This window comes from Camelus dromedarius, chromosome X (genome assembly GCF_036321535.1).
Source record: "Camelus dromedarius isolate mCamDro1 chromosome X, mCamDro1.pat, whole genome shotgun sequence".
Taxonomy (NCBI): domain Eukaryota; kingdom Metazoa; phylum Chordata; class Mammalia; order Artiodactyla; family Camelidae; genus Camelus; species Camelus dromedarius.
The window spans coordinates 50,307,016-50,333,150 of NC_087472.1; the positions used below are offsets into that span (position 1 = coordinate 50,307,016).

The 26,135-nt window shown below is 34.4% G+C and overlaps 1 protein-coding gene across 2 annotated transcripts in view; it reads right to left on the reverse strand.

Moving 5' to 3' along the window:
• The window catches only part of APOOL (apolipoprotein O like), a 64,198-nt gene that overhangs the window by 26,431 nt on the left and 11,632 nt on the right, over positions 1 to 26,135 (reverse strand). The window contains exon 2 of one of the 2 annotated variants that reach the window (XM_010983398.3): positions 2,633 to 2,737. The exons of the other annotated variant lie outside the window; for it this stretch is intronic. Coding sequence (XP_010981700.1) covers positions 2,633 to 2,737 — 105 coding nt within the window. The remainder of the gene's footprint in view (positions 1 to 2,632; positions 2,738 to 26,135) is intronic. 2 annotated transcript variants of the gene reach the window in all.

Below are 26,135 nucleotides of genomic sequence, written 5' to 3' on the forward strand. Positions count from 1 at the left end.
ATAATCCCATATACATATGTCAAAACATCAAGTTGTACACTTTAAGTATATATTCTTATTTGTCATTTATACCTCTATAAAGCTGGGGAAAAGAGGGATTTCAATTCTATTCTGAGAAATTTGTTTTTACTGACAAAAGAATATTTTCATCACAGATTGAGGCCCTGGGCTTAAATGTCATTTATTGTATAAATACAACTTGTCTGTACTCGATTAGAAATTAAGATTAGATATTAGATTCAGTAAACTATAAAACCACATTTAAATTAAATTGAACCAAAGTAACTAGCACTCTCAAATCAATATTTCTTCTCTGTTATTTTTTTTGCTGAAAACAAGCAAATGACAAGAAAATAAGTCAAATTCACATTACAGAAATATTTTTAAAAGAAATTATCTGGTAACATCTATGGCTGACTGTAAACACAGCCCAAGTGTCATTTTGCAGATCTGAATACTGCAAATTTTATGGTTTAAAAAAATGGTCACCCCACACATCTGCAGAGTTTTCTAATAAACAGAGATTTAATTACATTCACTAGATGGTAATTAATAAGGTAGGAGTATACTAAAACTTTTAAAAAAGATGTTTAACAAGGAGAGTTGAACTCAAAAAGGATTTTCTGATTAGCCACAAGTTCACCAGAAGATTCAATTAACCAGAACATGTCCTTCATAAAGTGTTTTGGCTTAGTAGAGACTTAACTGTAAACAGATTTAAACAAAGGTATAACTCACTTTATACAATAAAAGTACCTGGAAATATTTCATGCAAATCATATTTTGATTCTTTCAGCAACTTTAAGTTCCTCAAGGATTGAGTCCTGATTTTGTGAAGAGTCCCTAGCACTTAGCTAACAATCAATTTTGTTTAAATAATTAAATTAAATCCTATTTAAAATGTACTGGGGGAATATAACAAATACCAACAAATCCTGTGTATTCCATACTATAGTAAAGAGTGCAAATTTATTTTAAAATTCAGAAATATGTAAATAGCTATTAGGGACAAATGCTAGTTACCTATTGTCCAACCTAGATTTCGATGTTTCCAAAGATGGGAGTGTCAAGGTAGGCTTGAAAACATTATCTCTCTAAGATTAAAAAGGAGAAAGAATCCTGAGAGTCAACAAGTATGTAGGAGAGTAAATCTATCCTAGACTGCTAATGAAAATTAATAAAACTTGGTACCCAGTGCTTAGTATATGCCTCACAGATATATGAGGAACTCAGGAAATATTCTTTGTTTAATGAATGAATAAATACCACATTTATGCATATCAGTTTGGCAATGTATTGATATTTTTCATGCCTTCTGACCTACAATTCCATTTCTAGAAATTTATTCTTAGAAAATCGTTATAGATGTATAGCTTTATGTACAAGGTATCTTGACAAAGCACTGATTACAACAGCAAAATAACTGGAAATATGCTAAATTTCCAAAAATTTATGGAAATTGTACATTTGATAATACACTCATACAACAGAATATTTATGCCACCATTAAGAATTCTGTCCAATGTCATCCAACTAGTCAGTGGTGGTAGAGTCAGGATTCAGATTCAGGCCTGTCTGACTCAAGTATATATTTCTAAGTATATAGATAAGCCTTAAGGGTGACTTGAGGCTGGAAAAGATGAAAAGTACAATGGTGAATAGAATCAGTAATCACAAAATACTAGCAGGCTGGCATGATGGACTAGATCAACACGATAAAAGTTAAAAAGGCATAAATGTACCAGTAACTAAGTTCAAAAAGTCTACATGCATAAGTACAGACTGGGAAAAGACACAGATTACCAGCAGCCCATGTAAAAAAGTTTAATGAATTTTTAGAGAAGGGCAAGTTCACTATGTTATGGTCTAAGGCTGATTATAAGCAAGGTTGATTGTGAAGATTCAAAAGAAAAATAAATACAAAAATGAATGTCATCTTAGGCTGCATTAATAGAAATATATTATCTAGAATAAGTAAAGTCAGAGTCTGACTCTATCCTACATAAGTCAAAATACTTAAACTTGAAGAAAACACTAAGCATCCTGAACATTAGAACATATAATTATGAGACAGGTTTGTGTTTGACATAAGGAAGGACTTTAAGTTGAATGAGAGCTGCCAGAAAGTGGAATGGGCTCCCTTAGGTTCCTTTATCTAGTTTTATTCATGAAGAAGAAAATGACCAGTTAGTGTGCCTATTGTAGAGAGGATTACAGTATCACAGAGAAGGCTGAACTAGAAAATATCTAAGGTCACTTTCAAAACAGATTTTCATGAATTTCTTAAACTAAAGCTTCCAAATATGAGGTGTACCTGTATACATTTTTCAAGAAAGAAAAATCAGACTACTTAGAAGTACTAAAACCCTGTACTACTCATTGAATATTCATTAAGAAAAAAATCACCAATTGCTTTTCATTAGAGTTAAGATTTTAGATGTTTGGGTTAAATATAATATAGTGTTTATTTTGAGACAACTTGTAACTATCTTTCAACTTATAAAATGTGCCTAACAATTACTTCAAAGCCATTTTTGATGAGTAGAGTTAACTGAAAAAAAAAAAAAGAAACCTCACAGCTTTTGCATCATATTTATGCTATACAAAATTCAAACTTTTGTAGGCAAGTTACCTGCTCTGGTTTCACTAGCTGCTTTTTGGATTCCTCTTCCTTGGCTGCATACACACTTATAGATGCACATATCAGACCTGCTGGCATGGTTGTCAGCTTTCCCATCTGAGAAAGATATATCAAAAAAGGTATTTTTAATTGAAAAGCTTCCCATCCTCCATTTCCTGATAAATTTGGGGAGGCATCTGAGGAACACTATAGGTTTCATTTACGTTTATTAAAAACTCAAGCACTCCAAATTATATTCTACATTTTTAGGACATAGATCCTAATACTAGATGGTAGAGTATTTTTTTAACCAATTTGTTCACTATTTCATGTGAAATATAGCAATATAATAATTGCCAGGAAGATGTGAATACAAAATTTGAGGAATCAAGTGGGATAGATTATAATATTTACTCAGTCCACAAATATTAATTGAGCAGCTACTATGTGCCAGACTAATCAGGGAACAAAATAAAGATTCTTGCTCTCATAGAGCTGACATTCTAGTGAAGACAGGTGATAAACACAATAAATAAATTAGATGGTATATTACAAATTGATAAATGCTATGGAGAAAGTAAAGGATAAGGGTGATCAGGAGTACTGGGTGATTCAGGTTGTATCTTGAAATAAAATTCATAATTACATTATTTATAAAAATAATTTCCTTCCATTACAATTCCTTTGCCCCTAACTTTCCCAATGCATTTGTTTTTTACCTGTTTCATGCTTAATCTAAAGTCAAAAGTGACCACTGTTTTGGATATAACTTTATTTGAATTAAGAATATAGAACAATTACTGGTTCTAAAAACAAAGTGTTCCAGTGTTTATCCAGGTGCCAAAATAATTCCTAAAGATTAGCCATTCAACAAGACCAAATGTAAAGCTTTCTAAGGAACAGCTATTTTAAGAGCTTGATTCTTTAGATGGGAAAGGAGGCTTGCTGAAATGGACAAAAGACATCCTGGAAAAGTTTTCTCTGGCTTACACACAAATGGAATTGCTCAAGAACTGGGAGAAACACTGACCAAAGGATTCTAAATGTTCTCTGATAATAGTGACAGTGTCTGTACTTCATTTCTGACATATTTTTCACTATTTCTGGGCAGAATAAGGAAATTACAGGCACTAGCTAAGCAATTTCCTGTTTAAATGAGGCACAACTCTGATTTAGATTGAGACTCCAGAAATATATGCTAAAATAAAGACTCAACACTAGTAAGAGAAATCTTGTTCACTGTTTTTCCCCCATTAAGCCTCCCTCTAATACATACGTCAGCATCACAGAATGATTTATCTAGGCCAGCTTTCCCAAAAGACACCTCTTTTGATTTCTTATACCCAGTTGGTATTCACTAGTGAAATAACAAAATTTCCACTCAATACCTATGTCAGGTGTCAATAAAAAAATATTAAAACTGATGCCAGCAAGGATGCTTTCCTATGTAGCAAAAAAATTTTGTTACTAAAGCTCTAAAGTGATTATTTGAAGGATGTCAATTCTTACATATTTAAAAGCTATTTTAAAATACCTGATTAGACCTTACTCCCTAGATATAAGAAAAACACTTCTGAAGTATGCTACTATCTCAAAAATTTTCAACATCCTAATGTTCTCAGGGCATAGTCATCTTACTTCACATAATGTAGTAATAACAATAATAACAATAAGAAGAAGGAGGCAGAGGAGGAGAAGAAGAAGAAGACTATAAAATAAACTCATAAGTGTTACTTAATAATTATGATCCAGTGCTCCAAAGTGTGGGTTGACTAACTAAACTAGCAGCCCAAAAAGTTAATACAATATACCTTGAAAAACATCTAAGTATCTTTGCTACATTTTCTACTCCGTAGGGTAGCATCCATCCACCTTGACTTTTATTGATAAGGCAGTGTGTCATAATGGAAAAAACATAAGCTTAGGAGTTGCACAGACCTGGTTTTTAATACCAGTTGTGGAACTAACTGTCTAAATCTGGACAAGTTACTTAAGATGTTAAGAGTTATACTGCTAATTACTAGCTGCATTTGGTTATTTAGATTTATTAAAAATAAATAAAATTCAAAAATTTAGTTCTTTACTCACATTAGCCCCATTTCAAGTGCTCAACAGCATACTGTAGAGCACAGATATATAATAATTCCATCATGAGGGAAGTTCTACTGGACAGGGTTATCTTAGAGTCTCAAGTTACATATCTGAAAAAAAAAGGTGATGACCATAATAACAATAAAAATATTATTGCCTCTGAACAAAAAAGGCCAAGATTTTGATCAAAAGAAAACAGGCATGCTCAGTATCACCTAATTATCAGAGAAATGCAAATCAAAACAACAAAGAGGTATCACCTCACACCAGTCAGAATGGCCATCATTCAAAAGTCCACAAATGACAAATGCTGGAGAGGCTGTGGAGAAAAGGGAACCCTCCTACACTGCTGGTGGGAATGCAGTTTGGTGCAGCCACTGTGGAAAACAGTATGGAGATTCCTTAAAAGACTAGGAATAGACTTAACCATATACCCAGGAATCTCGCTCCTGGGCATATATCCAGAAGGAAGTCTACTTCAAAAAGACACCTGCACCCCATTGTTCATAGCAGCACTATTTACAATAGCTAAGACATGGAAACAGCCTAAATGTCCATCAACAGATGACTGGATAAAGAAGAGGTAGTATATTTATATAATGGAATAGTATTCAGCCATAAAAACTGACAACCTAATGCCATTTGCAGCAACATGGATGCTCCTGGAGAATGTCATTCTAAGTGAAGTAAGCCAGAAAGAGAAAGAAGAATACCATATGAGATCGCTCACATGTGGAATCTAAAAAAAAAAAAAAAAAAAAAAAAGAACATAAATACAAAACAGAAAGAGACTCATAGACATAGAATACAAACTTGTGGTTGCCAAGGGGGCGGGGGGTGGGAAGGGACAGACTGGGATTTCAAAATTTGTAGATGCTGACAGGCATATGCAGAATAGATAAACAAGATTATACTGTATAGCACAGGGAAATATATACAAGATCTTGTGGTAGCTCACAGTGAAGAAAAAAAGTGATGATGAATATATGTATGCTCATGTATAATTGAAAAATTGTGCTCTACACTGGAATTTGACACAACATTGTAAAATGACTATAACTCAATAAAAAAATGTTTAAAAAAAAGAAAACAGGCAGACTGGCACACTCAGGCCTTTTCCAAACACAGGTTTTACTAATGAAAAAGGCATCACTATCCAGAGAGGCAGGTGATTGTACATCACACTGAAAAACTTAGAATGTGGACTGGCAAACTACAGCTCTGGGCTAAATCTGGCCTGGACTCTGAGCTAAAAATGCTTTTTTTTAAAAAAAAATAAAATAAAAATTTGTAAAAACAAAAATAAACAAAAACCAAAGAATAGGTGACCTTATGTGTCCTACAAGTCTAACATATTTACCATCTGTCCCTTTCCAGAAAAAGAAATGCCAACACCTGATTCAGAAAATCAAATAAGATATTTATAAAGCATCAGAGCTTGGGGGTATTATAAACATTTATAGGTTCATAAGGTTGCTAGTTAAATAATATCAAAAGTGGTCAGAGGCAATCCTAGTTTTCACAAGGTAAGACTTTAAGTTAAAAATAAATGACTTGTAACTTCAAAATAAATGACTTGTCAATTCAGAATGATAAATGTCTTGTTTAAAATCAATGAGAGATAAAAACAGCTTCCTCCTAAAGATAGCAAACAGGTCCTAGAACATAATTCTATCATACAGAGATTTACAAATACCAAGACTGAAGATGAGCATCAGCTAACTCCCCCATGAGACTCAATCCTTCCAAGTGCTTCTGTAATCAAAATATAGTTGATTTTCATCATTTGCAGTAGTTATTTTCCATAAAGTCACCATGAACACTGATTTAGCCAATACTGAACCACTGTTTCTAAGGAAAATATAGGGTTAATTTCTTGTGACAATCTGGTTACATTTTCATCAACTGATCAATACATAACCTTGTTTCATATGTGTTTCTGTTTAAAGACACCTTATTTACCATGTATTGTTGATTCATTAACATTGAACTCGTGGCCAACAGCACTATAACTCATGTCCAAATGAAGTTTATTGAACATACATATTTTCTCCCTAAGGCATAGCACAGATTTCTTGTACTTAAGAACACTAGATAGCACTTACGCACTATGCATGGAGCCATTTTATATAGCAGCATCACCAAAAAAATAAAAATGAAAACAGCACAAATTAGACCACAAAAGGGACACGTTCACAATATGAGAGCTGGAAAAAACAAGGCAGAGCATTAACTGCTCCAAATTCACATGAAAACATAAATATATCTGTCTTCTCTTCCTTATAACAGAATTGAAATTTAAAGTTCCCTTCTATAAGAATTTATGTTACCTATTTTATTATAAAGAGTATATATTTATTACATGCTAATTTAAAATCAGCCCTAATCATTATAATTCTGCTTTAGAGATGTATCATCATGTAGTAAAAGTTATCTTATTAAATTAAGAATCCTGTGATAAGTATAAAACAAAAATGGAAATTTTAAAAAGTGAGCCCTAAAAACTAAAAGGACAATGAAATAAACAAACAATGCAGAGGCAATGATCACACAGACAGGAACAATTCAAAGTGAATTTACAACCAAGTAATTGACCTTCCATCTTTAATGGGCTATACCCAAAGTACAAAGAGAACATCAAAAAACAAACCAATCATGATTTCCTGATTGACCCATTGGTTTTTTAATAACATATTGTTTAATCTCCATGCTTTCCTTTTTCTCTCCTTTGCTTCTCTGTTGTTGATTTCTAGTTTCATGGCATTGTGGTCAGTAAAGATGCTTGAGATAATTTCTATCTTCTTAAAATTGTTGAGGTTTCTTTTGTGCCCTAGTACATGATTGATCCTGGAAAATGTTCCATGTGCACTTGAAAAGAATGTATATCCTATTTTTGGGGGGTGTAATGCTCTGAAAATATCCACCAAATCTAGTTTTTCTATTGTATTATTTAATTTCTCTGTTGCCTTGTTTATTTTCTGTCTGGAAACCGACAAAGGCTTGATCTCCAGAATATATAAGCAGCTCATACGACTCAATAAGAAAAAAATAAACAACCCAATTCAAAAATAGGCAGAAGACCTAAACAAGCAATTCTCCAAGGAAGACATACAAATGATCAATAGGCACATGAAAAAATGCTCAATATCACTAATTATCAGAGAAATGCAAATCAAAACTACAATGAGGTATCACCTCACACCAGTCAGAATGGCCGTCATTCAAAAATCCACAAATGACAAATGCTGGAGAGGCTGTGGAGAAAGGGGAACCCTCCTACACTGCTGGTGGGAATGCAGTTTGGTGCAGCCACTGTGGAAAACAGTGTGGAGATTACACAAAAGACTAGGAATAGACTTACCGTATGACTCAGGAATCCCACTCCTGGGCTTGTAGCCAGAAGGAACCCTACTTCAGGATGACACCTGCACCCCAATGTTCATAGCAGCACTATTTACAATAGCCAAAACATGGAAACAGCCTAAATGTCCATCAACAGGTGACTGGATAAAGAAGATGTGGTATATATACACAAAGGAATACTACTCAGCCATAAAAACCGACAACATAATGCCATTTGCAGCAACATGGATGCTCCTGGAGAATGTCATTCTAAGTGAAGTAAGCCAGAAAGAGAAAGAAAAATACCATATGAGATCGCTCATATGTGGAATCTAAAAAACAAAAACAAACAAACAAACAAAAACAAAGCATAAATACAGGACAGAAATAGACTCATAGACAGAGAATACAGACTTGTGGTTGCCGGGGGGTGGAGGGTGAGAAGGGATAGACTGGGATTCAAAATTGTAGAACAGATAAACAAGATTATACTGTATAGCACAGGGAAATATACACAAAATGTTATGATAACTCACAGAGAAAAAAATGTGACAATGAGTGTGTGTATGTCCATGGATGACTGAAAAATTGTGCTGAACACTAGAATTTGACACAACATTGTAAAGTGATTATAAATCAATGAAAAATGTAAAAAAAAAACCCAAACCAATCAACCTTAAAACTTCTTAATAATCATATTGTTGGTTGCAGTTTTGGCATTTTGTTATGAAACTGTTATGTGTATATTATAGGATAAGATATTTAAATATGCTGACATTTTAAAGATTAGATTTTTTCAGTATAGGAGAAAGATAAAAGATTGATGAAGTTAAAGCAAGATTCTGTAGTTCTGAATTTGAATAAGAGGTCAGTTCATTATCTGATATTATGATATAGGAAATACAGAAGATAGAGAAATACATTAAAAACTATGGAAATTTAGTATGAAAATTCAAGAATTCAGAAACTCTATACAGCTAATGAAATGATCCGATTTCTTTAATAAATAATAGAGATGGAGGAAAACTTGAGAGACTTAAAATCAAGAAATTGGAATATATGGATACTATTAGAGTCAGAATCAAAAAAATGAACTTTAAAAAATTATGATACATTCAGATATTTTAACATTGACTAGATATTAGATATTAAGGAATTACTATTAATTTTTAGGTGTGATAATATTTTTAAAGCATTCTAAAGTGCTATATATTGATACTTTTATAGACAAAATATGTCTGGGATTTGCTTCAAATAATCCAGGGGTTGGGTAGAGGTGGAACAAGATTGGCCAGGAATTGTTGAAGCTGGATGATAGGTTTATATTTTGTAATATTATATTTTATATACTATGTTTTATATATTATGCTACATTATATTATTATATTTCACATTGTTCTCTATAATTTTGTAAATGTTTGAAATTTTCTATAATAAAATTTTTTAAAAGATTCCTATGAAACTCTGGATACATATCATTATAATCTTTCAACAGTATTTACTAGCTAAAATGAGGACAGTTTAGTAGGAATAGCAATAAAAGGCTTCTAAGAACAGAAGCAAGCACTCTATTACCAACTTCATTATTCCAACGTTACTCTAAAGTACAAAAATGATGTAGTTTATTGTTTTTGTCTCTTGTTTACTCCTTACTATCTATCCTTTGATTCTGTAAACATTGTTAAGTGCCTACTGTACAATTACATTAGGTGCTGGGGTTAAAAAGACGATTAAGATATAATCCATGTCCTCAAAGAATCACAGTCTAGCAGAGGAGACAGATGTATAATACAAAAAGAGCCTAGAGTGATGAGTGTTACAATACAAGTAGGTGCTACAGGGCCATGAACATAGACCAGGCCCTTACCATCTGTTTGGTAAAGTAATGGGAAAAGGACAGATTCAAATTCTAGTTCTACTACTTACTACTGGTATGGCTTTGGGCAGGTGATGTGAATGGGTGTCAATTTTCACACATGTAATATTAGCTATTTCACAGTGACAAGCACAGAAAAAGGGCTCATGTAACTATTATTACATCATCATTACTGTCATCATCAACCTCCTAGTCAATGGCCACCACTCCATTCTCATCTAATTCCAACCAACTGTAATTTCCACTGTCAAACCAAAATAATTCTTTTGTCAGTCAGATTACTACCCTACTCAAGAAAATAAATTGGCCCTCCCTTTCCTAGCACACTGTTTAAAACCATTTTGTACTTTCTAGGTTCTCCATAATCTATCTACAATTTGTATAAGCACTCTCAACATTTATCCTGAGCTTCTTACTGCACTTGAAGCTAGCCACTGGTGTTAGTATTTTCTCCCAAAGTAGGCTGTTAACTCATTGGGAATAGGGGAACAATATATACTTGTTGACAAGATGAGTTCCCTGGCATTGATGAGAGCCTCTTCCAGACACGTAAATTTAAACATGAGACACATGGGCCTGGGAAGTTTACAGCTGTGTATCTTTCACCTCTGAAGCACCACCACTGCATTTTAAATGTCTGTCTAACAGTGACAGCAGATGCTGTGGCAGGCTAGAAGAGCTGCAATGCTGCAGGAAACTGAAGTAAAACGCTCCCTTTCATTCTTCCAGTCACCAGTCTGGCCTGCTTTATATCTTGGCCCCACAGTATTCCAAATCACAATATTTGACCTTTGACCAATATAATTCATAAAAATAAATATGATTTCTCCACATCACTCAAAGGAAAAGTAACCGTATTTTTGACACCTGGGGGTGGGTACAAGCCTTAGCAGATGCTGGCATATTGAAATAGAGCTATGTAACAACTACACCATGCAAACAGCCAGCTAGACCTTCAAATTGAGATCTGTAAGAAAATTCAATTGTGCTTACAATACTGCAAGTGTAAACTGCTTTGAAATATCTGGCTCAACAACATCTTATTCAGATAGGTAAAGTTGAGACTGATGATTCTATGGTAGCATTCTTGATTCCCACTTATAAAAACTTATCTCAATTTCCAGCCAATATATACATGCCCATCTGTCTACTACACTCTTCTAACTACATAATAGAAACAATAAGTTTAATTTAAAAATATTTGGCTGAAGAACTTGGTGGGTCTATTTCCAGCACCCAATGAGCTGTTACAAGTTGAGCTTAGTTATCAAAATTCAGTATAGCCATTAGCAGCTTAAAAGAACTTCATCTGCTGCAGTGTCGTTTGAGTTGTTCATTTGTGAAGATCTGAGAGGAAATCGTGATATAATGGAAAAAACACCAGGCTGTGAATTGGAACAGCTGTCTGGGCTCTGCTAATAATTCACTATGTCACCTTTTACAAGTAAATGCCCCCTCACTGTATGTCAGGCCGCCCATTTGTGAAAGGAAGCTGCACTGAAAGATGTCTAAAGTTCCTTCTAATTTTGACAATGCATGGTTTTAAAGTTCAGTGATAATTTCCAAGTGTATAATTTACTACAGAAAAGATATTGCCATTTTGCTTCTCTAAAAACCAGAAGGGAAGTCACCAAAAAATAATTTCCTCATATTAAAATAAAACTCTAGATTATATAGTCACATTGACAATGAACATCTTAAATGTGAAGACCCCAGAGGGGATTTCAAGAATTTAGAGATAACAGTCATTTAAAAACATACACAATTAAAAATTACATCCTATTTAAATAAATGAACTTGAATATGTCTTCCTAAAGGCCCCCCCCCACCTGTTTTTTAATGGAGATAGTGTAGGTGTGTGTGAAGGAGAGGAAGCAGTGGAAAGGATAGGAGAAATAGGTAATTATTACTAAACACAATAAATGGAATAAAAGTAAAATTATAACTTGAATAGCAATTTAAATTTCAAAGTGTTCAGATCTAGTAATACCACTGACTTGGCCATCAGAACAACTGTGTTTGGTCCCAGCTTTATTCCTGAACAACCAGGTAATCTCTAGTTAGTCATGTCATCTCTCTGGGCCAAAATTTCTTGATTTGTAAAATGAAAGACCTTGAGGAGGTAACTTGTTAGGGCTTTAGAACTGCACTATCCAATATGGTAGTCAATATCCACATGTGCTATTTAAATTTATATATCAATTAACTAAAATTAAAAAAAATGAAAATTCAGTTCCTTCATCCCCTTAGTCACATTTCAAGGCCTCAACAGATAGATACATGTGACTCTAGTGGCTACCATAGTGCACAGCACAGAAATAGAACATTTCCATCATCGAAGGAAGTTTTATTGGACAGCACTGCCTTAGAGCTCTAACCTTTAGGTTTTTTTTATGCTTCTATCAAAAACAAGAGATTAAGATTTTGATGAGATACATGTACTCCCATGTTTATTGTAGCATTATGGAAACAATCCAAAAGCTCATCAATGGGTGAACAGATAAAAAAGATGTGGTACATGTTCACAATGGAATATTATTCAGCCACAAAAATGATATCCTGCCATTTGCAACAACATGGATAGACTTTGAGCATCTTATACTAAGTGAGATAAGTCAGACAGAGAAAGACAAGTACTGTATGATATCACTTATATGTGGAATCTAAAAACGTCAAACCTGTAAAAAACAGAAAGTAAAATGGCAGTTACTAGGGGATGTGGGAAGGGGAATAAGATTGATCGTATCTAAGAGTACAAACTTGTAAGGAGTAGAGGGAGGGTACAGCTCAGTGGCAGAGTGTGTGCTTAGCATGCATGAGGTCCTGGGTTCAATCCCCAGAACTTTCATTAAAAATAAATAAATAAATAAACCTAATTACCTCCCCTCCACCAAAGCACTAAAAACTAAAAACCAAAAACCTAAAAAAAACAAAAACAAAAACAAAAACTTGTACTGAGTAGTAAATAAACCATTTAATGATTTAATGCACAGTATAATGAATACAGACAATAATACTGTACTATAATTATGTAATTGGATACATATTGCTATAACAGCAATCATATTATAATATATAAATGTATCAAAGTAATATGCTATACACCTTAAACTTACACAAGGTTACATGTCAAATTTACTCAATAAAAAAGAAAAGATTAAATCATTTACATGATTTTTGCTTTCAAATCTACCAGTTTTAACTCTATCCATCCATTTAGGGCATATATCCTGTCCTAAAAACAGCAGCAGAACTGGATACTGTTTATACCACTGCAGAGGAGTATAATGGCATCACATTTTCAAGAAAGTAAAAGGAAAATATGAAAATGAGAGATTTTTATCCTTTATAGGAATGGTTCTAAAAGATGGTCTAAATCTATAAATGTGTTCCAGGTTCCACTGTATACATTTTATTTCCATTTTCCCATTCTTTAAACAAAGATTAGTCAAACACTATGCCAGATACTAGGAATATAAACATAAGAAAAAGATATTCTCCCACCTCCCAAGCCCCATCTCTGAGTAAATTCATCACTTTTCTATCGTTGTCTGTGTTCACTACTCTCCTTCAGGAATTCTCTGATGCAGTTAAACTCAACTGGTTGCCTGTTTCCATGTCATTACCCACTACGAATACCCCCTTTACTAAATCTTGGCCATTCTTAAGAACTATTTAGATATGGCACACTTCATGTAGTCTTTCCTAACCTTTTAATTAGATTTGTTTTCTCACTCTATATATTGAACCCCACAGATTGCATTTTCCTTAAAGACAATGACTAAATCTTAGTAGTGTTGTAGCCACTTTGCCCCAGACTTGTATCAAGTACATGTTTTAGTATAAATTAATGATAGAAAATCATCAGGTTAGAGTAACCTATCGTTGGACAAATGTATGATCTAAAGTTTAAAATACGAAGTAATCCTATCCTCTTTATCCATTCTTTAGATTTTCATTTGGCCTACAAATCATTACCACTTTTCTGAAGTGTTAAAACTTAGAGCAGGGGTTAACAATCAGCATATTCAAGATAATCTCTCTGTTTATGTATTACATATTATTCCATAGCTTTAAACTTGGAATAAGCCAGATTTATGCCTCAAACAGGTCTCTCATCTGAAATTTGTTACTGTATGAAACACAAGGCTTATAAAATACAGTCTAATTTATTAGTGATCAACAAAAATCTACAAATAAACCCATGATCTATTAGAGAACCATTTATTGGCTTATTTGATATGAAAACAGTCAAATCATGAATTTGCTTGTTTTGCCTTAGCCGTAAACTAACATTTTTGCCACAAACAAAATTAAAAAAAATACCATCTGGGAAAAATCCTGAAGCATGTTATCTGTACTATAAACTTAAGCCTGCTCTGTATGATAGTTATCCACTATCACCTAGTGTTTTTCGAAAATAGTACCTATAAGATATTTGAATAGCAGAGGTTTTTTTTTATATATAAATAGAAGATTTGATTAGTAAAGTAAAAAGGTAGTAAAATATAGTACACCCCAGAGAATTGGGGCCAGGCCAACCCAAGAGAGGAAGAAAACGGCCTGAATAGCAGTTTTATTACTTCTAGACTAAAAACACTGTGGGGACATATGATGATCAAATGCAGTCCCAAAGTGAAATAAAGGGGGTGGTGGGGAGACACTCAGAAAGAAAAGATATTTTTTTCCTGATGACACCAAACTTGATTTTTAAAATTTAAAAATATACATGGTATTATGGATTGAATTTTTGTATCCCCCCAAATTCGTATGTTGATGCCCTAACCCTTAATGTGATTGTATTAGGAGGTAGGGGGCTTTAGGATGTGATTAGAAGAAGTCACAGGGGTGGAGCCCCCATAATGAGATGAGAGCTCCCTCCCCCCTACAGTGTGCACAACGAAGACATCATGTGAGCATATAGCTCGATGGTGGCAGTCTGCAACTCATGAAGAGAGCCTTCAAGAACCAAATCTGCTGGCACCATGATCTTGGACTTCCCAGCTGCCAGAACTGTGAGAAATAAATGTCTGCTGTTTAAACCACCCAAACTATGGTATTTTGTGATAGCAGCTGGAGCTGACTAAGAAAAATAGTGTGACTCTAAAGTAAGGAGATTAATTTTCCTGTGGCCTTTGAAAATCTCTCTTTCATAAATCATGATTATTATTAGGTACAGTATGACCTTTGCTCCTAAAACTTTTCAGCATTTAGAGGAGTTTTAAAACCTGGGAAGGGGAAAAAGAGATAAGGCCTCATATTTTAGAATCTCTTGTGGCCAAAAAGCTGTCCTTCAACATCCAGTAACCAACAAAAAGGGAGAAGAACCAGAGAGCTGAGCATTACAGGCAAGGGATTCCAGTTGGTTAGTTGTGTTTATAAAAGGCTAGATTTATCATACAAAAGCTAAGAAGTGGAAGAAGTAACAAGAAATGTAAGAGACAAGAAAGAATAAAAGAAGAAATCAAAGATAGTAGCAGAGGCACACACTATAGCTGGGAAAGAAAGAGAATCAGCAATGAAATTAAAAGTGGGTGATGCAACAGCTCAACAATGTGGTAGTGGTACCTGTCTTATGTCTTAATATAATGTCCCTGAGCACATAAGGGATCCCTGAAGACATAATGTTCTGTGTTAAGGAGTACTTACTATGTGCCAGGTGCTTTACATATGTTGAATCTTTCAGTCTTCACAACAATCCAATATTGTGGGTTTAGGGTGGTTTTGGCTAAAGTTTTGGAATCCCTAACTCAAACTGGCTTCAACAATGACAAAACCTTATTCTCCCATGTAATAGGAAGTCTAGAAGTAGACAGAACTTTAGGATTGATGCAGTAACTTATCAAAACCCAGGTTCTTCCATCTCTCTGCTCTACTACCTATATGAAAAATGGCATTTTAAATGGTGCATAGGTTATGGCCTTTTTTTTTGGAAATTAAATATCAAAGAGAAAGTAGTGACTTGTAGCACATCTGTAAAAGTGAAATAATATGAAGATGAATGTGCTGACAAAATAATACTCATTAATACATTAGTAACAGGAAAGAGGTAAATATTCTTTGAATGCCTACTATGCATCAGATTTTATGTTAACGGTGGAGAAAGCATACAGAGTATTTTGAATGCGGCAGAGAAGTGAAAGGACACAAGAATCACCAGTGAACTTAGGCAGGCAGAAAAACACTTGGAAAAACACTGCCTTTATTTATTGAGCATGTGACATTGCCCACAAAGCTAAGAAGTTGCGTCTATTTTATTTCACATTTATGGGAAAAAAGAAAATGACACCAGAAGCGTTTCAAGATAGCATATTCTAAGGCTATTTCTGTGTTCATATCATAAACTATGTACATTTTCATCTTCATTAAGAATAACAGCTACAGCATATTACAGTTGGCAAAATTAAATAATGAACATACCTAATTAATGGTGAAGAATGGGTTAAACTCTCCGGCTTAAGATAGATGGGAAGTACATGCTACACTTGAGCTACAATCTTTATCAAAATTAAAGCTCTAGCACTTAAAACGACAATCTCAAATTAGCCAAAACAAATAACTGCCCACTTCAGCGTGGCTTGGATAGATATGGTTTTTACTGTATTATCAAATTACAGAATGTTGATGTTAAAGCATTTGAAGTGCCAAGTGTTTTAATTATGATGTTGCATGAAAGAACAAAATTATTTTGGAATTTATGAACACTCAATAATTGTGATGTAATTATTACTAAGTACCAGTTGAAAAAATGTCAAAAGTTTATCTTCGATAAATAAAAATTTAAGTAGAAAATTAAAAACAAAATAGGGAATATAGCAGTTACACAAATAAACATTTAAAAATCCTCCAGCTATCACTTATATGTGGAATCTAAGAAAATGACACATATGAACTTATTTACAAAACAGAAACAGACTCACAGATGCAGAAAACAAACTAATGGTTACCAAAGAGGAAAAGGCGGGGTGGGAGGAGGGATAAATTAGGAATTTGGGATTAGCAGATACAAATTACTATATACAGAACAGATAGACAACAAGGTCCTATAGCACAGGGAACTATATTAAATAGCTTGTAATAACCTATAATGACAAAGAATATGAGAAAGAACCTCATAACTGAATCACTATGCCGAATACCAGAAACTAACACAACTTTGTAAATCAACTATACTTCAATAAAAAAGGAAATCCTCCAGAAATAACAAGACAGATAGGCATAATTCAACTTCAGTCAGTTTATGGTAATCAGGGTCAGACAAATACTTATTGTCAAAATCAGTAACTAAATTTTAAAAAACACGTACGTTGTAGGGATGTGGGAAAGGCATATTGAGAGCATTCTATTTACTTGAGAACAGTAACACTCCAGTAAGAGATGATGTTCAAAGGGTTGTCAATTCAGAATTCAGTTGTGACTGAAGTTCAAAATAGGATTAAATAAACTATACAGGAAACACAATTAATCTTTCTAAAATATTGCTTTATTTTCCCAGCTCAACAAATAAACCACCTTAGTCTATCCCTTTCTATCTAACTTCTGGGGTTAGCAGATATTCGATCTTGTCCAAAATGTCCATAAGACATACGGTCCAGGCCAAAAGGTCTTTGATATTTGGTCCTGTCCAAAACCATTTGGCATGGATCAAATACGTGCATGGGCATTTTAGATAGGACCAAATTTCAAGGACCTTTTGGTGTTGTCCAAATGTCTTATAAACCAAATGTTTGATGGAACAAATGTCCTGTTAGGCCCTCTGGTTCTAGCTGAATTAATCTTCCTAGGCCCAAAGATGGCAAGCACATTCCTTCCTCAGTGCCTTCACTCCCTTCATTTCCCCTGTTGGAATGTCTTCCCCTCTCCTACACCTAACAGTGCCTGGCACATAGCAGGACCTCAAAAAATATTTGTTGAATGAATACACTTACCTAAACCCCCTTCACTGAAGGTCTAGCTCAAGTCCTGTTAGCTCACTCATAGCCATCGCTCTGAATTCATTAAGCTCTTATTTGTGTGAAACACTAATCTGGCATTAAACAAACATGTTATATTATTAGTTACCTTTAAGAAATATGTAGCCTATTTTTTAATTAAAATGTAGGTTCATTGTAAGTAGTCTTATACTTCTGTATCCAAAGGAATTTGGAGGACTAAAGACCTCAAAAAAAGATAATAAAATAATTCACAGGTTTAAATAAGGGAGTGTATATAGGTAATCTAGCTAGTTTTTCTATGTAACATTTATTGAATACCTATGTACCAAGTATTTGTGGAGGCAAATGATAAAGGTCCTAAAGCTAATCTGAAATTTTAAGATTAATGGTCTTAATTTTTCAAGAATCCAATGAAAGTTATGCACTATGGTCCCCCTAAATGTTGTCATTCTCAAAATTCTGCATATGCTTGCACACCCCACCATACTCTCTGAAGCATTTGAGGACCCAATTAATCTAACCCCACCACAACTAAAATTTATCACAAATACATCTTATTCTGATACATGTATACATGCCTTAGAGAACATATGTCTTCTTACTTCAAATTCTCATAGGAATGTTCTAAAAATCAAATACTATGATAGACGGTAAAATTTTTATAAACTCTCTTTTGCTAGATAAATGGAAGGTAGTGTTCTTATAACACATTCTTAAACTAAATTTCAACCTTCTAAAGACTGTAAGTGGACAACAAGCCTGATTCTTTCTTGCTAGAAACAACATTTTTCTTTGCACGTGCCATAACAAAATTTCTTCGTTAATTTAATGCGGTGATTATTATACTATATCAAATAAATACCTTAAAATATTTCTGCCTGATGCATTTTTAGCTAGAATAGTCAATAATACCTTGTTTAAGGCATCCCTTAGGGAAAAAAATTTTTTATACCATAATTGCTTAAATACAGTTTTTAAAAGGCCTCATTTTTTGGAGGTCAAAACATTCAGAAATGGAGGGAGTTGGAAAGGTATGAAAATTAAGTCTCCCTTTCAGTGTGGGACTGGTGCCTGAGGAGCTGTTCACAGGGAAAATCTCTTCACCACAGGGGCGTTTATGATTCTAGATCACTAGACTTGGGTGAGGAAGAGAGGAAGTTATAGTCTGCCATCCCTGGTAAAAGAAAAAGTAGCTTACTCATCTCCAGTTGCTCTCACTTTTTGCTCTTTCTTCTCATCTCTTTCTCCCACACTTTAATTTTTTTCAGCAACTATTTGTTCCAATTATTTTTCAATCATTATTTTACCTCCATTTCCTACTTTTCCTTCTTTCGCCCTTTCTTTTCCTTGGTAGATCTAAAGGGCTAATAGCTTGGCTTATCAGAAGGGGAGGGAAGACTGTAACTGACTGCATCAGTCCTGTTCTTTCTGGATGATTTCCTTTGTCCACAGACCTGAAGTGCAAACAGTCCTGAGGAAAACAAACAAGGGGCATAGCTATAAAACTGAGGAAGTTTACCCTCTTTTGAAATATCAGGTAGGAGATGGAACATAAATTGACAAGAAAGATCAAGCACTGCACCTGAATAAACTAATGATTATTGAATTCAACTTAAAATGGTAAAAGAGAGATTGGTTTCAAAATATAGGGCTGTGTTTCAGGCATATCACCTTCTTTGTACTAGCGTTTTGGTCTCAGAATGCAAAGGGACGACCTTAGGTATCTTCTGGTCTGACCATTCCTCTGATGATAGAATCCCTTCTATAACACACCACCAAGTGACATTACAGTCTATGTATGACCTCCTTCAGTAAGGGGAAACTCCACTAGTAGATCATTCCATCTTTTCACAGCTCTATGAGAAAGTTCTTCCACAGACTGAACTGAAACACATATCCATGTAATTTTCACTGGTCCTGGTTCCACTCCTTTGGGTTATGTAGCACAGGTCCAGCCACTCTTGCCAATAAAAGCATATTTTAATTTCCCATTAGACTTGTGGAATGCACCACTGGGTCCCCTGTACTACTTTCCAAGGGTAGTAAAGTTCTGACAATGGCAACTGCCACTAAATTCATCTTCTGCTTTAACAGAAACTATCGTATCTTTTTTTCTGACGAAAATTGGAACAAGAAAAGGTGCTAATGCTTCATTTTGTAGCTATAGCCTAAGAGTTATTTCTTGACAGCAACATAAGTCTTACACAAGGATGCCTTCTTTTAAAGTAATCACCAGTGAGTCACTAACAGAGGATCCGTATACATCATAGTGCTTATTTTCTTCAGAAAATAATGAGTGGATGAATCATCTCTAAGAGAATAAACTATCATTACATCTACTAAGAACAGCCGAGTCCATCAGCTATGGCATTATTTATTATACTGGTACCTGAAAAGTAGATACTTGGCTGAAATAGGAAATCTAAAAACTCTTCCTGTATTTTCTCCTAAGACTCTCGAAAAAGATAGCGGTACTGAAGAACAATAATCAAACTACAAAAATGTATCTGTACAATTCGGGCTTTCCATGTCAGCATCTCAAACAGTCTATTTCAAAGGACTGAAATACTGAGATCAAAAATAAAGAATGTGTGGAAGAGCTTTAGGGGTAAAACAGCCACAAACTATAAAGCCTCCAGCATCTCAGTCCTCAAAGGTTTGAGACTCTGGCATGCCTCAATTTACACTCTTAACAGTTAGGCTTTCACAGATGATCAATGAAAATGGTAATCTCATCCCCACTCTACTAGAACTTTACCTCCTTCAATCTGCATTATTCTTCAAGAAACTTCTTAAGTCATAATTCACAGGATAGTTTTTGAGTAAACAATCTCTGCAATAACCTCTGCATTCAAATTTCTAACTTAGTGGCTTTGAATGACAGAGAGAGAAAGGAGAACATTTTACACATAAAGGGCATGGCAATCAAATAAACACATTACACTTTATACTTTTAAAGATGACTTCTGTCATTGAAAACATCATGAATAACCATCAAGGGTCTGAAAGAAATCAAAATAAGTCTAAGAAGAAATAAGGCTGTAAATATGTATTCATTTTAATAAAAATTTGATAAGATAACACATCAAATTCCTATTCTACTTGCTTGAGACTTCTGATGTTCACTGTCACAAGAAACAGCTTATCTGTCCACTGGCACGAAGGATGTGTGACTTAAATTGGGATCTGAAGATCAGAAGAAATACAGCATTGTACTAGGTGCTGGGAATATAAAGAGTCTTTTGAATACTAATAAAAACAACAGCAGATAGAAAATACTGGACATTTGTTATAGCCTAGGCATAGTATTATACACATCATATATTACCTATTTGCATTTCCTAATATAAAACCCTATGAAATAAATACTATTTTTATCCTAATTGTTCAGACAAGAAAACTAAGGTTTAGACAGGTTAAGTGATTTGCCCAAAGTCATACAGCAGGTAGAGCAGGGAAACTCTCACATTAGTCCAAAGAGACTCGCATATCATTGTTCATAGCAGCCTTATTTGTAACAGAAAAAGGAGTGGAGGAAGTGACCACAACATCTATTAAGAGAACAGAGAAATGAGTATGGTATATTCATACAACAGAATACTACACACAGTGAAAATGAATAACTAAAGCTATACATATAAACATGAATAAATATCACAAACAGCGTTGTGATAAAAACAAGTTGTGGAAGAATATAAGCAGCATAAATACAATTTATAGAATGCTTAAAAACGTACAAAACAATAGTGTATAAAGTTTAGGAACACATGCAGATATAGTAGAAGTCTAAAAACACACATAGCAATGTTAAATACAAAAACGAGGAGAGTGGTTATGGTGAGTTCAGGGAGCAAGGGGGATGAGATCAGAGCTGGAGGGATACACAGGAGGTTTCAACTGCATTTGCAGTGTTCATTAATACCTCTTTGCACATCTGTAATGTTTTACATTAAACTAAAAAAATCATAAATCACTTTGGATTTGTTTCAGTGGCTTCTTGCTGCCTTCAAAATAAAATTCCAACTTATCCTAGCACTCAAACACTCCACCTTCTTCCTGTTTCTAATCCAATCTTATATTCTATAAGTAACCCCAAATTAACCTTTCTGATTTAGCCAGCCAAATTGCTTTAAGTTCCTGGAACATATGACAATGTTCAACACAAAGCCACGGCTGACAAGCTAACTGCTTCATTCTTGGTAATCTAAATACTATAATTTAAGGTCTGAGAGGCCTTAAACTATTATATATTGGTCACTTATTGAATTGCTAAGGATTTATTACATATATTATAGTTTATAATATTCAAATATATGCTATCTTATAATATTATCCATTGCATAGGGATATGTCCTTTTTTGTCAACAAAATTGTAAGTTCCTTTAGAGTAGAAATAATGTCATAGAATTTGTGTGCATTTGGACTGTACTTGGTGTGTAATCAATTCTATTAAGCTCTTGAACAGAACTTGAGGCATTTTATGTAGCTAGAATCCTGAGATAATTCGGGCTCTAATGCAATAAGGAATTCCTAAGTACAAATTAATAACAGAGATTCAGGACAAATCAAACACCCTATCTTGGAGTGGTATTAAAGCTACAGTCCTAAAAAAAAGTGATTATATGCATCGGTTTGAAGATAAGGAAGCTGAATTATGATTACCATGATATAAAATCCAGTATACAGTACAATTAAACATTTCCTTCACCAATATATAGTGTGGATTTTGGATTTGGGCGTTGTTTTTGTTTTTAAAGATGAGAAGCCCTCAGCTGTTCAAAAGAAAAGCAAGTAAGAAGTATAATTTAACAACTCTGAGTCACAGCTGCAATCACAAAGAATAGTCTCCTCCAGAAACATTATCTAGTTTGTGTACTTTCTGAGAAATATGCTGTTAAGTCTCACCTCTGTTTCGTTTTAGGTAATGTGTCTTTCTTCTCTGGCTTTTTCCTATATTTTCTCTTATTTTACAGCAGTATGAAAATGATGTGTACAGGGGAGTGGGATGAGCTTATGTGTGTGTGTGTGTGTGTATGTGTAACTGATTTTACATGAGGTTCTCTCCGCAACTTGGATCTGTGATTTGATGTATGTCATTATTTTTGGAAAATTCTCAGCCATTATTTATTCAAATATTTCTTCTGACCTGCAGAAATATTATCAATAAATATGAATAAAGGTTCAAACTTCAAGTCACTAGCAAAAGTCAGTTTTAAAGTACATTTTTTCCAATGAAGTTCTGAAAAAATGCATGAATATAGATCATGTTAACATTACCCTCTTTAGCAATTAATATATTCTAAAATCTATAATTATGATAAATTTCCCTCTACATATATTTAAATACTTAAACATAAAAATTTTAATCTTATATTTGTGTATATGGGTGTCACAGAACGCACTCATTCATTCATTCAACAACCATTCAAGTGTCTACTGTATACTATATCTCAGGAGCCTGAGAGACTTAAATACAAATATGAATAAAACATGGTCCTCGTTTCTAAGGAAACTCTCAGTTTAACGAGGGAGAAAAACATAAATAAATGGAATATATAGTTATAAGCAGTATAACAGAGGTGTGTACAATGGGGACACAGAGAGGAATTGATCTATTCTATTTAGGGGGCAAAGATAAGGAACACATCCTCATTTTAAGGTATTTCAAAATTTTTTTTATACCTACAAGGATATAAACTGTCCAGTCTATAAAGGTCTGGGATGATTTAAAATTTAACCACGTACTATTCTGGACTATTAATTAATATTTCTCCAACCAGGATACTTTGTTCCTAAGGGCAATAAGTCTAAAAGTTATTCAAAGTGTCAACTCAGTCAAAAAACACTTCCTAAACAAACACTACGCCCCAGGCAGGTGCCCTCTTAGACCATGATGGGTATAAATACGCAAAGACATTGTTCCTGCCCTCAAGTATTGTAAAATCTCTAGTGTGGGAGTCAGGCAAATATACCACCAGTACAGGATGATAATAGGATAAGATGGAGGACTTCTACTTCTGGAATGATAAAGTTAATATACTTTTCCCAATTCCTTCCACTGAGTAGTGCTCAAAACCCTGGATATTATAAAGAAAATAAGTGCATAAAGACTCTAAATGGTGGAGAGAAGATGGCAGATCAGTGAGGGATCTCAGAACCTGAGGAATGATATGGCAGTGAGATCTCTGGGTTTTCTGTGTCTCATATGTCTTAGACTGGGTGCTAGAGAAGCCAGAAACACAGAAATGGCAACCAGTGAACACAAAGACTCAAGAAAAGCCTGCTCTCTCTAGCCGAAAGACCAGGAAAGGGGCGGTCTAGCAAGGCACAAAACTTTTAAACAACAGCCACTCTACTACAGCAGAACACCACAAACATACCTAAGGCCAAAAACCCACCCGCAAAAACAAAGGCTGAGGGAAGAGCCTAGACTTCCACTCTGACAAGGGAGAAATAAGTCATTCTAACACTGACCATCCCACAAAGGTGGTATTAAAAAAGGTGGAACTTTCATCCCTGCCAGGTGGTAATTAGTTCTGCCCCCCACCCACCCCCTAGATATTAGTGGAGACATGCAGGGAACCAGAATATTCAATATCACCTGTTGGTAATGAGGCAACCCCTCCTCTTTGGCACTAAGGTGGTACTGAGAAGGCCTAGTGAAGAGTCAGGATTTTCACTATCATTAAGTAGTAACAAAGTCACTTCCCTGCCCCAACAGTGCTCATAAGTGGGGAGCACTAATGAGGTACTCCTATACCTCCCAGACAGGGAAGTAAGAGCAGAAGCCCAGTGGGAGATTTAAACCCCCAATCTTGCCCAGAAATAACAAGGGGACCCTTCCCTCCTTGGGTGTCAACAGAGACTGACCAGGGAACCTAGACTTCTACCCTCCACTAGGTAGCAACAAAGCAGCACCACCCACACCAAGATATATCATAATCAAGATAGCCAGAGTCAAGGATAAAGAAATGATCCGAAAGGTAGCAAGAAAAAAACAAACAATGAGTTCCAAGGGAACCCCCATAAGGCTCTCAGCTGCTTTCTCTACACAAACACTACAGGCCAGAAGGGAGTGACAAGATATGTTCAAAGTCCTGAATGAAAAAATGATGCAGCCTAGGATACTTTATCCAGCAAGGTTATCCTTTAGGATAGAAGGAGACATAAAGAATTTCACAGACAAGCAAAAACTACAAGAGTTTAGCAACACTAAACCCATGATAAAAGAAATACTGAAAGGTCTACTCTAAATAGAAAAGCAGCAAGATGCTACAGAAATGAGAAACTCATAACTGGAAAGGTGTTAACTCATGAATTACAAATAAAATAAACACGAAATTGTAAAAGAAGACATCTAAGTCATTAAGAGTGGGAGAGGGAAGCAAGAAAATATAGAGTATTAATTTTTCTTTTTAAAATTTTTGTTCTTGGTAGCATGGGTTTGAGCTTATATTACTATCTGTTTAATACAAACAGTTATAGTAATGGATTAATAGACTTACAAAAAAGGTAACTACAAGTGAGTCACAAAAACTAAATAAAATCCAAGATAATAAAAAGGAAAATTACCAAACCACAAAAGGAAGAAGAAAGGAACAAAGAGGAAATACCAATTCAACTGCAAAGGTAAGTTCAAAATAGCAATAAACATACATCTATCATTAATTACTGTAAATGTTAATGGACTAAATGCTCCAATAAAAAGACATAGAGTAGCAGACTGGATAATAAAGCAAGAACCTTCAATATGCTGCATACAAGAGACCCACTATAGGGAGAAGGACACATATAGATTGAGAGTGAAATGATGGAAAAGAATATTCCATGCAAGTGGAAAAGCCAAAAGCGCAGGTGTAGAAGTACTAATTTCAGACAAAATGGACTTTAACACAAAGGCCATAAGGAAAGATAACAAAGGACATTTTATAATGATTAAAAGAGTAATACAAAATGAGGATATTACACTCATTAATATATATGCACCCAATATAGGAGCACGTAAGTACATAAAACAATTACTAACAAAGATAAAGGAGGAAACTGATGGGAATACAATCATAGTCGGAGATTTTAACACTGCATTAACATCACTAGACAGATCTTCCAGACAGAAAATAAATAAGACAACAGAGAAATTAAATGATACAATAGAAAAATTAGATTTGGTGGATATTTTCAGAGCATTACACCCCCCAAAAATAGGATATACATTCTTTTCAAGTGCACAGGGAACATTTTCTAGGATTGATCATGGACTTGGGCACAAAAT